General features: G+C 40.1%; 2 protein-coding genes across 6 annotated transcripts in view; both read left to right on the forward strand.

The window, feature by feature from the left end:
* Nucleotides 1-12,128, forward strand: part of RNF150 (ring finger protein 150) — a 281,991-nt gene that overhangs the window by 78,691 nt on the left and 191,172 nt on the right. The gene's annotated exons all lie outside the window — the stretch shown is intronic.
* LOC109576742 (UPF3B regulator of nonsense mediated mRNA decay) overlaps nucleotides 1-12,128 on the forward strand; it is a gene marked incomplete at its 5' end in the record, with an annotated part of 62,242 nt that overhangs the window by 1,070 nt on the left and 49,044 nt on the right. Inside the window, 1 exon segment of the mRNA XM_070769080.1 lies at nucleotides 1-12,128. This exon segment is cut by the window's right edge and continues 49,044 nt beyond it. Coding sequence (XP_070625181.1) covers nucleotides 1-201 — 201 coding nt within the window.

Genomic DNA, 12,128 nt, shown 5'->3' on the forward strand with positions numbered 1-12,128 from the left:
AAGACTGAAAAGAGAGAAGTGGTTAAGGGAGCTCACATAAGAAACAAGGAGTGCCCGGCGATGCAGCTTTACCAGCCAGGAGCTCGAAGCCAAAATCGACTCTGTCCCCCTGATGACAGCACCAAGTCTGGAGAGTCAGCCATAGGAAAAAAGCAGGAAAGTGGTGTTAGCCATAGAAAAGAAGGAAGCGAGGAGAGATAGTCCAAATGGCCTTAGGTGTCCTGACTGTCTCGGCAGCCGAAGAGCACGAATTAAGCAATCCAGAAGTGCCTTCGGGGCAAAGGAAAAGAGAGAGAGGAAGGGGGTCGCTGGGCTGGTGGGGTACACTGCCGAGGGGTATGTTTTGCGTCAAAGCAGGAAGCCGATAGCAGGTTCAGATTGGAAGTACGATTTTCATTTTTTATACAGTTTCTACAAATTAAATTTAAAGTGTCAGACAAAGCTGAGGAGGAGAGGACATGCACTGTAGTTTCAGGCAAGAAATGTCACAAGAGGACTTATTTAGGTATGACACGAGAAGAATGTACGAGAACTGGCTTTCAAATCAAAAGGTTTTGTTAATCCTGGATTGAATTTTCTTAAATTTCAGTGGAGCAGAGTCACTGTGAAGTTTCGTTCGGATCCAGTTATAGTCATTGTTGGTGATAACTGTTGACTTTGTGTAGTTTAGAAGCAAGAAGCATGTAATTGTAATACAAGTACAGTGAAGGATATAACACATTTTCACTTATCCAGAAATTTAAATAGTCATGTCATGTTGATAGCTTATGTCCTAAAGTTTTAGGACTAGTTTAGGAACCACTACCCACTCCAGTATTCTGGCCTAGAGAATTCCATGGATTGTGCAGTCCCTGGGGTCGTAAAGAGTCGGACACGACTGAGCGACTTTCACTTTCACTTTAGTTCTTTGTTTGCTTACGTGAAATTAGTGTAAAACAATTTTTTAAAAAACATCTACTTTTGCCTTTAGCAATTTTTATATTCGTACAGTCTAACCCTTAGTTGATGCTTGACGATCCAGTCTTTGTTTGACCTTAGGTCCCATGAGCTGAGTGCCTACCCTCTCCAGGAAGGAACCTGCACCAATATTTGTTCCTGTTAAATAGCAACTTAGCTTATTTTGCATTGATATCAATAAATATCAACATCACTCAAAAAATGTATGATATTATACATTTTGAGATAATGTATGATACAGTGGAAGCTTCAATAAGATTTTATGTCTAGATTATTTCTTTTGTCCTCTTACAGTCAGTTAACTCACTTAAGATGGAGCTACTTCTTCACATAGAAAGCATATATTCAGAATTTTGTTATATTAAATAAGTTTTGTTATAAATTTTAATTTTCATAAAATACTTTTCTTCTTTGAAACCTAAAAGAATTGGCAGAGAATACTAGAAACCAAAAATATGAACACTAAAGATGTTAAAGTTGTGTATTTCATTCTAAGATGTGAATACATAGATAAAAGATAAAGTTTTTTAACTTGTAAACTCTCCCAAAATAGCCAGATTCTTTAAATCTCAGATTTCCAGGTAGATTACCTCAACTTTACAAATTACTTTGCTGATACAAATAGATCTAAAATTTCACTGAAATTCTTAGTGAATAGTTGATGATACTCAATGGAAACTTTTACCTTAGGAAAAAATTACTGCAGAGAATATCAAACTGCAAGTAGGATGAATTCAAAAAAGAAATGCAGGAAATTGGGCCTTGGGATAAAACCATTAATCTTCTGATGAAAGCACATTTTGTTGTTTTAAATGTATGACTATATGGTTAACACAGATCAGCAGTAGAACTCTCCATTTGATGATTGATTGGTCAGCTTTTTTAACCTTGTATATTGAGACTTTGTGGAACTGAAGCAAAACCCAAGTCATTGAAGTTTGTGTCCAGAAGGGATCAAAGGATCATAGAATACAGGTGAGGAGGCTGAGGAATAAGTTATTTGGCTAAATGTATGGTGCTCTGGCTGGTTTGTTGGTGGCCAAGAAAGCTCTGGTGACAAAGAGGGTAACTCAGAAGGAATGGAACCTGTGGAGCAGACACTGTAGCCACAGGAAGATTCTGGGTTTAAAGTGGAGAGAGCAGAACGATCCACTAGATCCCGGGTAAGGGCAAAATGTTGTCTCCTGTTGCTCCCAGAGCTTTGTAAGGATTATGTACTAACCAGAATATGTTAGTAGCATATCTTGTGGGGAAAGGCAGACTAAAAATCAGAAAGTATATTATATTCTCAATTCTTAAAAGCCACCAAACTATTCACAGTATTGTCTGTGGATGGTTAGGTTGAGAGTTTTCCTCCTCCTCCTCTTCCCTCTACTTCTTTTTTCCCCTTTCTTCCTCTTTTGTGTATTTCTCAAACATTTACAGTGAATATGTAGTAATTTTATAATAAGAAGCCTGTTATTAAAGTTTCCAGTAGGATCACATCTTCCATAGGTAGAAAAATAGATGTTCATTCATCTTAATAGGAATACATTCATTTGGGATATCAAGATCAGAATACCAATCGTGTGTACACAGTTTATTGATGAGATGTACCATTGATTTCGTGCACAGAGTTGTTTCATCTGGTGGTTAATGGAATCACTGCCATGGCTTCCTGTTGTTGCTTAAAGTGAATTATTTCAGTTGTATCAAAGGGTAGGTGATGTTGAGTTTAATTAGGAGGAATCACTTGGAATTATTTGGAGTTATTATGGCCTACACAGTGAAGTTGAGTCTTCATGCTCACTGCTTTCAGAGCAAAGGGATTTTTGGTCTTGTTGACAGGCAAGATGCCCAGAGTGGGGTGTTGAACTCTTGCCAGATTTGTTTGTGAAGCAGAAGAGGGCATATACCAGAACACTTGGGCTCTGTTGCGGGCATGTCAATGCATGTGTTAGGGGTGAGTAGTTACCAGGACACAGGGAAGTCCCCTGGGAGGCAGTGGGGCAGGTCAACAGTAAAGGGTGCATGTGAAGAGTCAGGGTGGAGGGCTGTAGCTGCTCATTGATTGTCCAGCAGGGTGTTTGTGGGGGCTTCCCAGGTGGTGCTAGTGGTAAAGAATCCACCTACCAATGAAGGAGATGCAGGAGACACGAGTTTGATCCCTGGGTCAGGAAGATCCCATAGAGTAGGAAATGGCAACCCACTCTAGTACTCTTGCCTGGGAGATCCCATGGACAGAGAAACCTGTTGGGCTATAGTCCGTGCGATCACAAAAGAATCTGACACAACTGAGCATGTGCGCACGTTCTGTTTTAAAGAACCAGAGATGTATTCATCAGGCAGACTGTTTCTCTGGGCTCTTTTCCAGTGTCAAAGCTCATCCATAAAAAAGCAAACAAAGCATTGTGCTCCTAATTACCTTAATGTGAATTATTTACCTTATGGGATTAAAGAGAGAAATTGAATACTGACCAGTGTCTTTGATTTCTCTGCACGTGAGTGAACTGCTTACTCCTGGAATAAGGAGAACAAATTTGCCAAATGAATCACAACTTCATTCCAAAACCAAATAGAATGATTTTTCAGTATCTATTTTCAATCATCTGTCCCCTTGTTATTCTTAATTACCAACTATAATTACTTGCTTCTGTCACCATCGTCATGGCTGTATAGCTAGAAAGACCCAATTGGGGAATCTGAATGGTTGAGATACCTAATCCCATATTATTGTCAAATTAAATAACCCATTCTGGCTCTGAGAGCCTTCAACTGGACAGTGTATTCCCTTCATCTCTGCTTAATTTTGACACCTACATCAGTGGTTGTGATATGTTGGGTTTCTTTCCTGCATGGAAAAGAAATTTATTTAAACTATAAATTTCATGTTGGCAAACAAAATGATTTTTGCTGATGCTCTGATAAAGAGCCTAACAGCAACACCATCAAATGTATTGAAACTTAAGGAACACCCGCTCAGTTACTTTTTCTCTAGAGCCAGTAAGGATTTGAAATGAGCAAACACAAGTTGGTCAAAGAAATTTCACTGTCTTTTTGTAAGAATAATGTTTTTCAAAAAAGTAATTTTGCAAAGAATATTTCAGAATACTGGGCATGTTTATAAAAGCTAAGATAGCTTAGTCACATAAGGAAGCATAATATTTTTCAATGTCTTTATATTTGGGATAACCATACAAAAATGATAGTTGTTTCAATTATTCAACAAGTGGTTTCTAATGAGTTTTTTTTTATAATCATTGGTAATACATATTAATTGCAGACAAATGGAATCAATTCAGATAAGTAAAATGAGGAAAAAGGAATCAATCTCTAACCTTCCTACTCAGAAGTAACCACTGTGAACCTTTTTGGTTATATCCTTCTGCTGCTGCTGCTGCTGCTAAGTTGCTTCAGTCGTGTCCAACTCTGTGTGACCCCATAGACGGCAGCCCACTAGGCTCCTCTGTCCCTGGGATTCTCCAGGCAAGAATACTGGAGTGGGTTGCCATTTCCTCCTCCAATGCATGAAAGTGAAAAGTGAAAGTGAAGACTTTATCTAAATTATTGTAAAGTTATATTTATGTATAATGCAAAAGTGAAAGTGAAAGTTGCTCTGTCATGTCTGATTCTTTAATTTTAATTGTGTAAAACATAATTGAGATAAAACTTATATAAATATAATCTTTAAAAGTATGAATTAGCATTTATTGAATGCCTATCTTAAACCCACTCCAGTATTCTTGGCTGGAGAATCGCATGAACAGAGCAGCCTGGCGGGCTGCAATCCGTGGGGTCGCAGAGAGTCAAGCATGCACGCACGCTTACTGTTGTGAATCGTGTATTTTTTTTTTTTTAATACATTTATGCCTTTTATATAGGTAGATTTTCTTCTTAAATTCTGGGCCCTGGGGCCTGTGTTCTGCGATATTCAAAGGTATGCAAAGATATATGAAGACTAGGGAAAGGAAAGAAAGCCAAGAAGTCTTTTCTTTTTGTTCTGGCTGTGCTGGGTCTTCACTTTGTTAGGCAGGCTCCTCTAGTTGTGGCACACGGGCTTAGTTGCCCTCAGCATGTGGAATCTTAGTTCCCTGACCAGGGATCAAACCCGCAACCCCTGCATTAGAAGACTGCTTTTTAACCACCCGACCACCAGGGGAGCCTTCATAGGCCCTGGTCCTCTATCTTCTTCTGAGACCTGGGAGCTTTGATGGCAGGGGCGGGAGCTGAGGAGAAGGAGAGGTTTTTTTTCCCTTCCTCATTTCTTTGACTACTAAAGAAAGAGGTGAAGATTAGGTGCAGAGGAAGAGAGGAATGCAAAGATTATTTGTTTCTCCTTCTGCTGCATGTCTTTAAAATTTGCTTACAAAGGGCCTCCGGCAGAGGAGAAAGGAGCTGAGGAGCAGCCTAAGACTCTGACAAGTTTAAAAAGTGCTTGGGAGATCATCAGTACTGACTATTCAGCCGTTTCTCTCACCAGCCCACATCCTTCTAATTTTAAGGGCCTGAGCAGGTGTTTAGGTTTTATTTTGAAGTTTATGTTAACAGCAATGTAAAAATAGCCGTTTTCACAATATGTGTTTACATCCTGTTTCTAGAAAATGGAGTGTGTGAAGGAAGAATCACAGTTTCTTAATATTTGGTTTTGTAAAAAGATTCCCCTCTTTATCAAAAGCCTTATATGAATAATAGGATATTTTAAAATAGCAGTATACCTACCTTGCCTTTCAGATATGATTCAAGAAAAAAAAATATGCAAAATTTAGGGCCAACGATTACATAGTATAAGAGAGGAACACCTTAATTATAATGAACTTCTCTGGCAAATTAGTGCTTAGACCACTTCCTGACCATTTAATAAATGCTGACCTAAGGTGCAACACCTTTTCTTTAAAATGTGCCACTATGCAGGGGGTAAGACATTTTTTTGAAGTATGAACTCTTGAGTCATTCTTTTTAAAGTGTACTTCCTGTATCTCTGGATTTTTTAAGCACTTTGGGAAAATCCTCAGACATTGTACCTTTAAATACAGCCTCTCTTGTGTCCAATGGTTCATTTTGAGGCTCTCATTAGATATACGTTAGACCGTCTTATTCTTTATCTTCCACATCTCATAACTTCTTTAGCGTATTTTCTGTCTCCAGGTTTCTGTGCTGCATTGTCAGTAATTTCTTCTGACCCATCGTTCTGTTTACTTATTCTGTCTTTGTCGGTGTGTGCGTCTTCAGCCACTCAGCCGTGTCCAACTCTTTGAGACCCTATGGACTGTAGCCCGCCAGGCAGAAATTCTGTCCATGGGATTCTCCAGGCAAGACTATTGGAGTGGGTTGCCATTTCCTCGTCCGGGGAATCTTCATGACCCAGCAAAGTACTTTTATTTCAGGAGTTCATCTTCTTTCCAACAGTTGCATTTTTCAGTCCCCTGATCATTTTTTATCTCCGATTGCTTGCTTATTTGGGGAAATCGCTTTTTTATTTTTTAACCATTCCTTACTTATTTTTTATTCCAACATATGAAGTGCTTGTTGTCTAACTCTGTTGTTTGTTATTTCTGCTTCTTATTCATGATGAAGTTCAGATTTGATTGATGTTAACTGTGAAAAACTAGAAAGTCTAAGTTGAGGCTCCTTTCCTCCAGAGACTCTCTGTGTTTGTCATCAGGACTTGCTGATGTAGGGCCACTTTAGACCCTGCCCAGCATCTCAGGCTTAATCAGGGGCCCTCTGGCTCTTCTCTGCCACCTTGGTACTGCCTCACATGCTAGTCTCCCACCATAGCCGTGACAATAAGCATTTGCTCTCAGGAAAACACCACTTTTCCAAGCCCTGGGTTTTTTTTTTTACTATTCAGCTCAGATGTCTCTCTTACATCATATGAGTTCAGAGAGGGAATACAACTTTTCTGTGCTGACTGTTTCAAATTTGAGAAGGCCCCTCGGAACATCTAAACCACCACTCTCCTGGAAATGGAATTATGTAGCATCATGTTGCCCTTGACATGTAATGTCCTTTGAAAGTAGTTTGAGATCAAACCAAGAACCCAGTGTCCTGAGTCAGAGCTGGTGGTGTTGCCTGAGACGGAGACAGACTGCCACCCTGCCTCTGAGCTGGCCAACGCAGGGCACCGCTGAGTTGACCGTTCCCTGGGGGTTGCTGCATAACTGAAGAGACTGCTTTCTATTCGGTCCATGGGGTGGGTAGCCAAGGGAAGCAGAGCTGACCATGCTCTGATTCTGCGATTTGCACATCGCCACTCTTAGAGGCGTGATCTCAGTGTGCCCAGCACCCACCAATGGCATTGGGCACCTGGCAGTAAGTAGTGTTTTATTACCCTAGATGGTCAAGCGAAATTACAGAACTTCCAGAATTGGTTCTTTCCTCCTAATGAGATTAGCCAAAAAGACTAACCAATCTTCATCTCACCTTGCCTCATGGAAGCTTGAAAGTGAAAGTGAAGTCGCTCAGTCGTGTCCTACTCTTTGCTACCCCATGGACTGTAGCCCACCAGGCTCCTCTGTCCATGGGATTTTCCAGGCAAGAATACTGGAGTGGGTTGCCATTTCCTTCTCCAGGGGATCTTCCCAACCCAGGGATTGAACCCAGGTCTCCCGCATTGCAGGCAGACGCTTTAACCTCTAGATTTAGTCTTTTTTTCCCACGGCCTTCCATCTTTATTAAAATCTATCACTACTCCTTCCAAAGCACTTTTTTATTACTAACTGCTTAACTAAAAACTATGGGCAGAGTGGTTTCACTCTCATTGTGCTCTTCAATAATAATAACCTCGACATTTCTTTTTCGTGTGTATTTTAAAGTAATGATGTTTTATAAAATGTCGCCGGTTTTCTAACCTCTATTTTGTTCTTCATTATCACAGTTTCTCTAGTACTCTGTGTGATTTGTAGTTTCAATTTGATGTGTGTGCTCACCTCATCCTTTTATTATATTAGTGCCTAATACAGTCAGAGCTTGGCCTCACTCAGATTTCTCAGTAATGGATAATTCTTGTTTATTAGGTTTCAAGGCTTGAAGACTCACTATTATATCTCTCCTGAGCATTTTATTCAAAGAGAGAAGGTGGTTACTTACGTCTTTACTATCAGCACATTAACTTTGTTGGGGGAGTTAGGGAGGAAAAAAAGGCATGACTTGACATTCAGTTGTGCTCTGTAATGGCCCATATCTAATGTGTTCAGCCCCTTATGAGGTTGTGGAGCATTTTGAGGACTGAAGCGTGAGTTGGCATAAATCACACTGCAGGCTATGTGTCTTTGGTTATGCAGTCAGAGTTACCAGTTACAATCCGTCCATACTCATGGGGAAATTAAAATGTTCACACCACTTATGGTTGCCTGGGGATAAGGTTGGGAGAAAAGGATGGTTAGGAAGTTGGAGATGGTAGTGTATACACAGCTCTATTTTAAATGGATAACCAACAAGGACCTACTGAATAGCACATGGAACTCTGCTCAGTGTTACGTGGCAGCCTGGATGGGAAGGGAGTTTGGGGGAGAATGGATACATGTATGTATATGGCTAAGTCTCTTCACTATTCACCTGAAACCATTAACAACATTGTTAATCAGCTATATCCCAACACAAAATAAAAAGTTTAAAACTAATAATAAGAAAAAAAATGTTCATACCATTTGGCCCAAGCATCCCACTCCTTTGAATTTATCCTGAGGATTTGTCCAACAGCATTTTTAAAAAGCACAAAGCTATACAAAATGATGGGTATTATAGCATTTTCTTTAACAGAAAAGAATAGACAGTATTTAAATGCCTGATATTTTAGCAAATTAGAGGGCATTGACTTGAACTATTATGCAGACATTGAAGTCATAATGCTGACTGTAGAAATTCAAGGGACACTTAGTTATGTGGTAAATGCACAAAATAGACGATTGAATTAAATATTCACAATGATTATAACTTGACAGAGCAGTAGACTTACAGACAAAAATTAGACAGAAAAATGTAAAACAGAGAATTGTGTTAGCTTTGGGAAATAAAGGTAATTTTATTCATTTGAGATATTTCCCTTAAATGTCATCATGTGGTTTTTACAGCAAACGTGCGATTTTTTTACAGCAAACGTGAAGAAAAAAAAGAAAGTGTAGATAAATATAGGACATCTCATTTGTCTCACAGACCAGGTGCTTGCAGAGTTTTCCTACTGCCTGGGGAGAGAGGGCTTGCAGTGTGAAGTTTCAGGGACCACATTTTCCACACTGCTCCCTTTGGAGGGAGAGACGTTTTGAAGAGGCGGCTTTAGCAGAGGAAAGGAGGCTGGGTCATTTATCTCATTCTCTTTTTCATTTTTATCACTGTTGACAGATACTCTCTTCTCATGCCCGCCCTCATGGCCAAATGCCAGAGGCCCTTCTTCCCTTTCCAGAGCTTCTCTAGTCGGGACAGCCTTTCTCATACACACTCGGATGACACCCATGAAATCTTCCTTCACTTTCTCATTACTTTTCTTTCCCATTGTATCCACCAGTTTCAGCATCATCTCTGGTCCCGGTTTGAAACCTGCCTAAACATTCATTTTCCTAAGGACCCTATATGGACTCATCTGTATGGACTTTGGGCATCCCAGGTGGCGCTAGTGGTAAAGAACCGGCCTGCCAATGCAGGAAACGTTAAGAGACATGGATTTGATCCCTGGATCAGGAAGATCCCCTGGAAGAAGGCATGGCAATCCACTCTAGTATTCTTACCTGGGGAATTCCATGGACAGAGGAGCCTGGTGGGCTACAGTCCATAGAGTCACAAAGAGTCAGACATGACTGAGCAACTCACTTTTCCTCATATCCATTTCATGAATATTGGTGCCTGTCCTCAAGTTGACTTAATGCTCACTTACTCTGATTTTCCTTGCCTATTTGCACAGGCCTCAGAAGAGGGATCTCCACCAAGTGTGTATCAGAAAATGTGCTCAGTTGATCCAGAAACGTTGTCACTTCTAGGTGGGCAGATGCCAAGTGTTTATTTCCAATGGCAAACTGATCATGCGAATAGTGACTTTTTTGAGGACTTACGATAGAACATGCGCTAGTGGAAACACTTTCTACTTAGGATATAATTTGTTCTTAACTGCAGTCTTATTTGTGGAGTTATCCAGGTTTCACAGGTAAGGAAACTGAGGCACAGAACTGCTAAGCAAGTACATAGTGACCTAGAGTATTGCAGACTCCAAAAATCACCCATCAGATGGCAAAGATTGCCACAGCTGGAGTTGAAGGCGACTGTGGGAAGGTTTGACTTCATTTCAGTATTTCAAACCTTGGGAGCTTTCACATAAACATCTGAATTTTGGCTTTTCTTTGAAAAATAGAAGGGTTTGACAACAATTTGCTGGAGTTGAGTAGAATCTGTTCCTTTAGAGGGGAAATAGGCTCCCTCCCACCATGCCACAGTTGGGCTCATGTCACTTAGAATTTTATCATACTTTTCTTTTTCACCAGTTAAGATATTGTTTCACTTTTTTCTTTTTTTCCTCTGCTTAATATTTAAAATTTTTCCTGTTGATATACAATCTTGCTTTATTTAGGGATTTCTGTTTAATCTTTGTAACTTTGAGTATTATGGGGAATCATTCATGTGAAGTCCCAAGTGGCTCAAGAATTTGAAGTTAATCAGTCCCTAGGAAATGGACTCAGTGAACATAATCACTGAAGAATAAAGCTGTCATAGAGCAATGAATAGAAATGGAAAGTATTTGACTAAGGAAGACTTTAGCTTTGTGTGAAATCTTCAATAAAATTCTGTTGGTTTCCTTGTGATACCAGAGCTTGATATTCCCTATGCTTCATTAAAAAAAATCGGCACTGCCAAAATAATGATTTTAAAACACAGTTGTGATGGTATCACGTCTCTGACTAAACAGCCTTTGCTGCAGCCTCACTGCCTTGTGGAAAAGGTCAAGGCTTTGCACGGCTCACAGGGCTCTTGTGATCTGGCCTGTGCATTCTTCTCAAGCCTCATCTTCCATTAAAATGCTTGAAACTAGGAGCATTGGAAATATAATCAAATGAAGTGTTACATGAGTGAAATAGTTGGGGAAAGTTTAAATTTAGGTAGACAGGCTGGGTAAGACTTCACTAAGGAAGAGACTTTAAGTAATATGAAGGAGACACCCAGGTGAGTATCTTGGGACGAGCATTCCAGGTAGAGGAAAGATGTGCAAAGTCTCTGAGTGCATGTCTGCTTGGCAGAGGGGAGCCCAGTGTGGCTGGTATAGCAGTGACCGAGGCGATCGAGAGATAACAAGGAACCAGGACAAAATGAACCTTTAGGTCTAATGACATCTACATGACTTGGAAGCCCTGGGCTGGTTTTCAGTAAGGGAATGACATGATCTCACTCACACGTTTAAACAGAAGCATCCTGGATCTGGTACTGTTATAAATTGAAAAGAACAAGGCAAGAAGCAGGGAAATCTGTTAAGAGGCCTTTGCAACAATGCATGGTAAGATATCATGTCAACTCAGACCAGCATAGTGGAAATGGAGGTGATGAGAACAGATAAGATTCTGGGTATCGTTTGAAAGATAAATCAGCACATTTTGTTAACAGGCCAGAGGTGGGGTATGACGGAAAAAGTAGCATCAAAGATGAGATGAAGTTTTTCAGACTAATCAGAAAAGTTAATATTAACTGAGCTAGGGAGGATTTAAGAGGAACATGGTTGGGGGATGGTAATGCAAGGAGTTCCATTTGAAACAAGTCTGTGATGCCTGTTTAACATCCAGGGGACATGACAAGCAAGCAACTGGATAGATGAGTCTGAAGTTCAGACTGAAGGTAGAAATCAGTCATCAGCATACAGCGTTATTTAAAGCTATGGTTCTTGCTGAGAACACGAAGGTCTGAGGCCAGGAGTGTTCCAACCAGTCTTAGAGGTCAGGGAGATGAAGGGTGACTGAGAAGGAGCAGAGAGAAAAATAAAACACAATTAAACACTCTTGATGTCCTGGAGCTTAGGAGGGTTCAAAAAAGAAAAAGTGGTCAATCGCTAATGAGAACTCAAAAATGAGAAGTAAGAATTGATTATTGGAGTTAGCAAGTGGAGGTCACAGGCAACCTTGAGATCAGGCAAGGTCCCTGCTCTTGGAACTTACATAATAGGAGAAATACAGACAATACAAAGTTTGACAGATAAATACATAATATATATTGACAGGTAA

This window comes from Bos indicus, chromosome 17, assembly GCF_029378745.1.
Source record: "Bos indicus isolate NIAB-ARS_2022 breed Sahiwal x Tharparkar chromosome 17, NIAB-ARS_B.indTharparkar_mat_pri_1.0, whole genome shotgun sequence".
Classification (NCBI taxonomy): Eukaryota; Metazoa; Chordata; class Mammalia; order Artiodactyla; family Bovidae; genus Bos; species Bos indicus.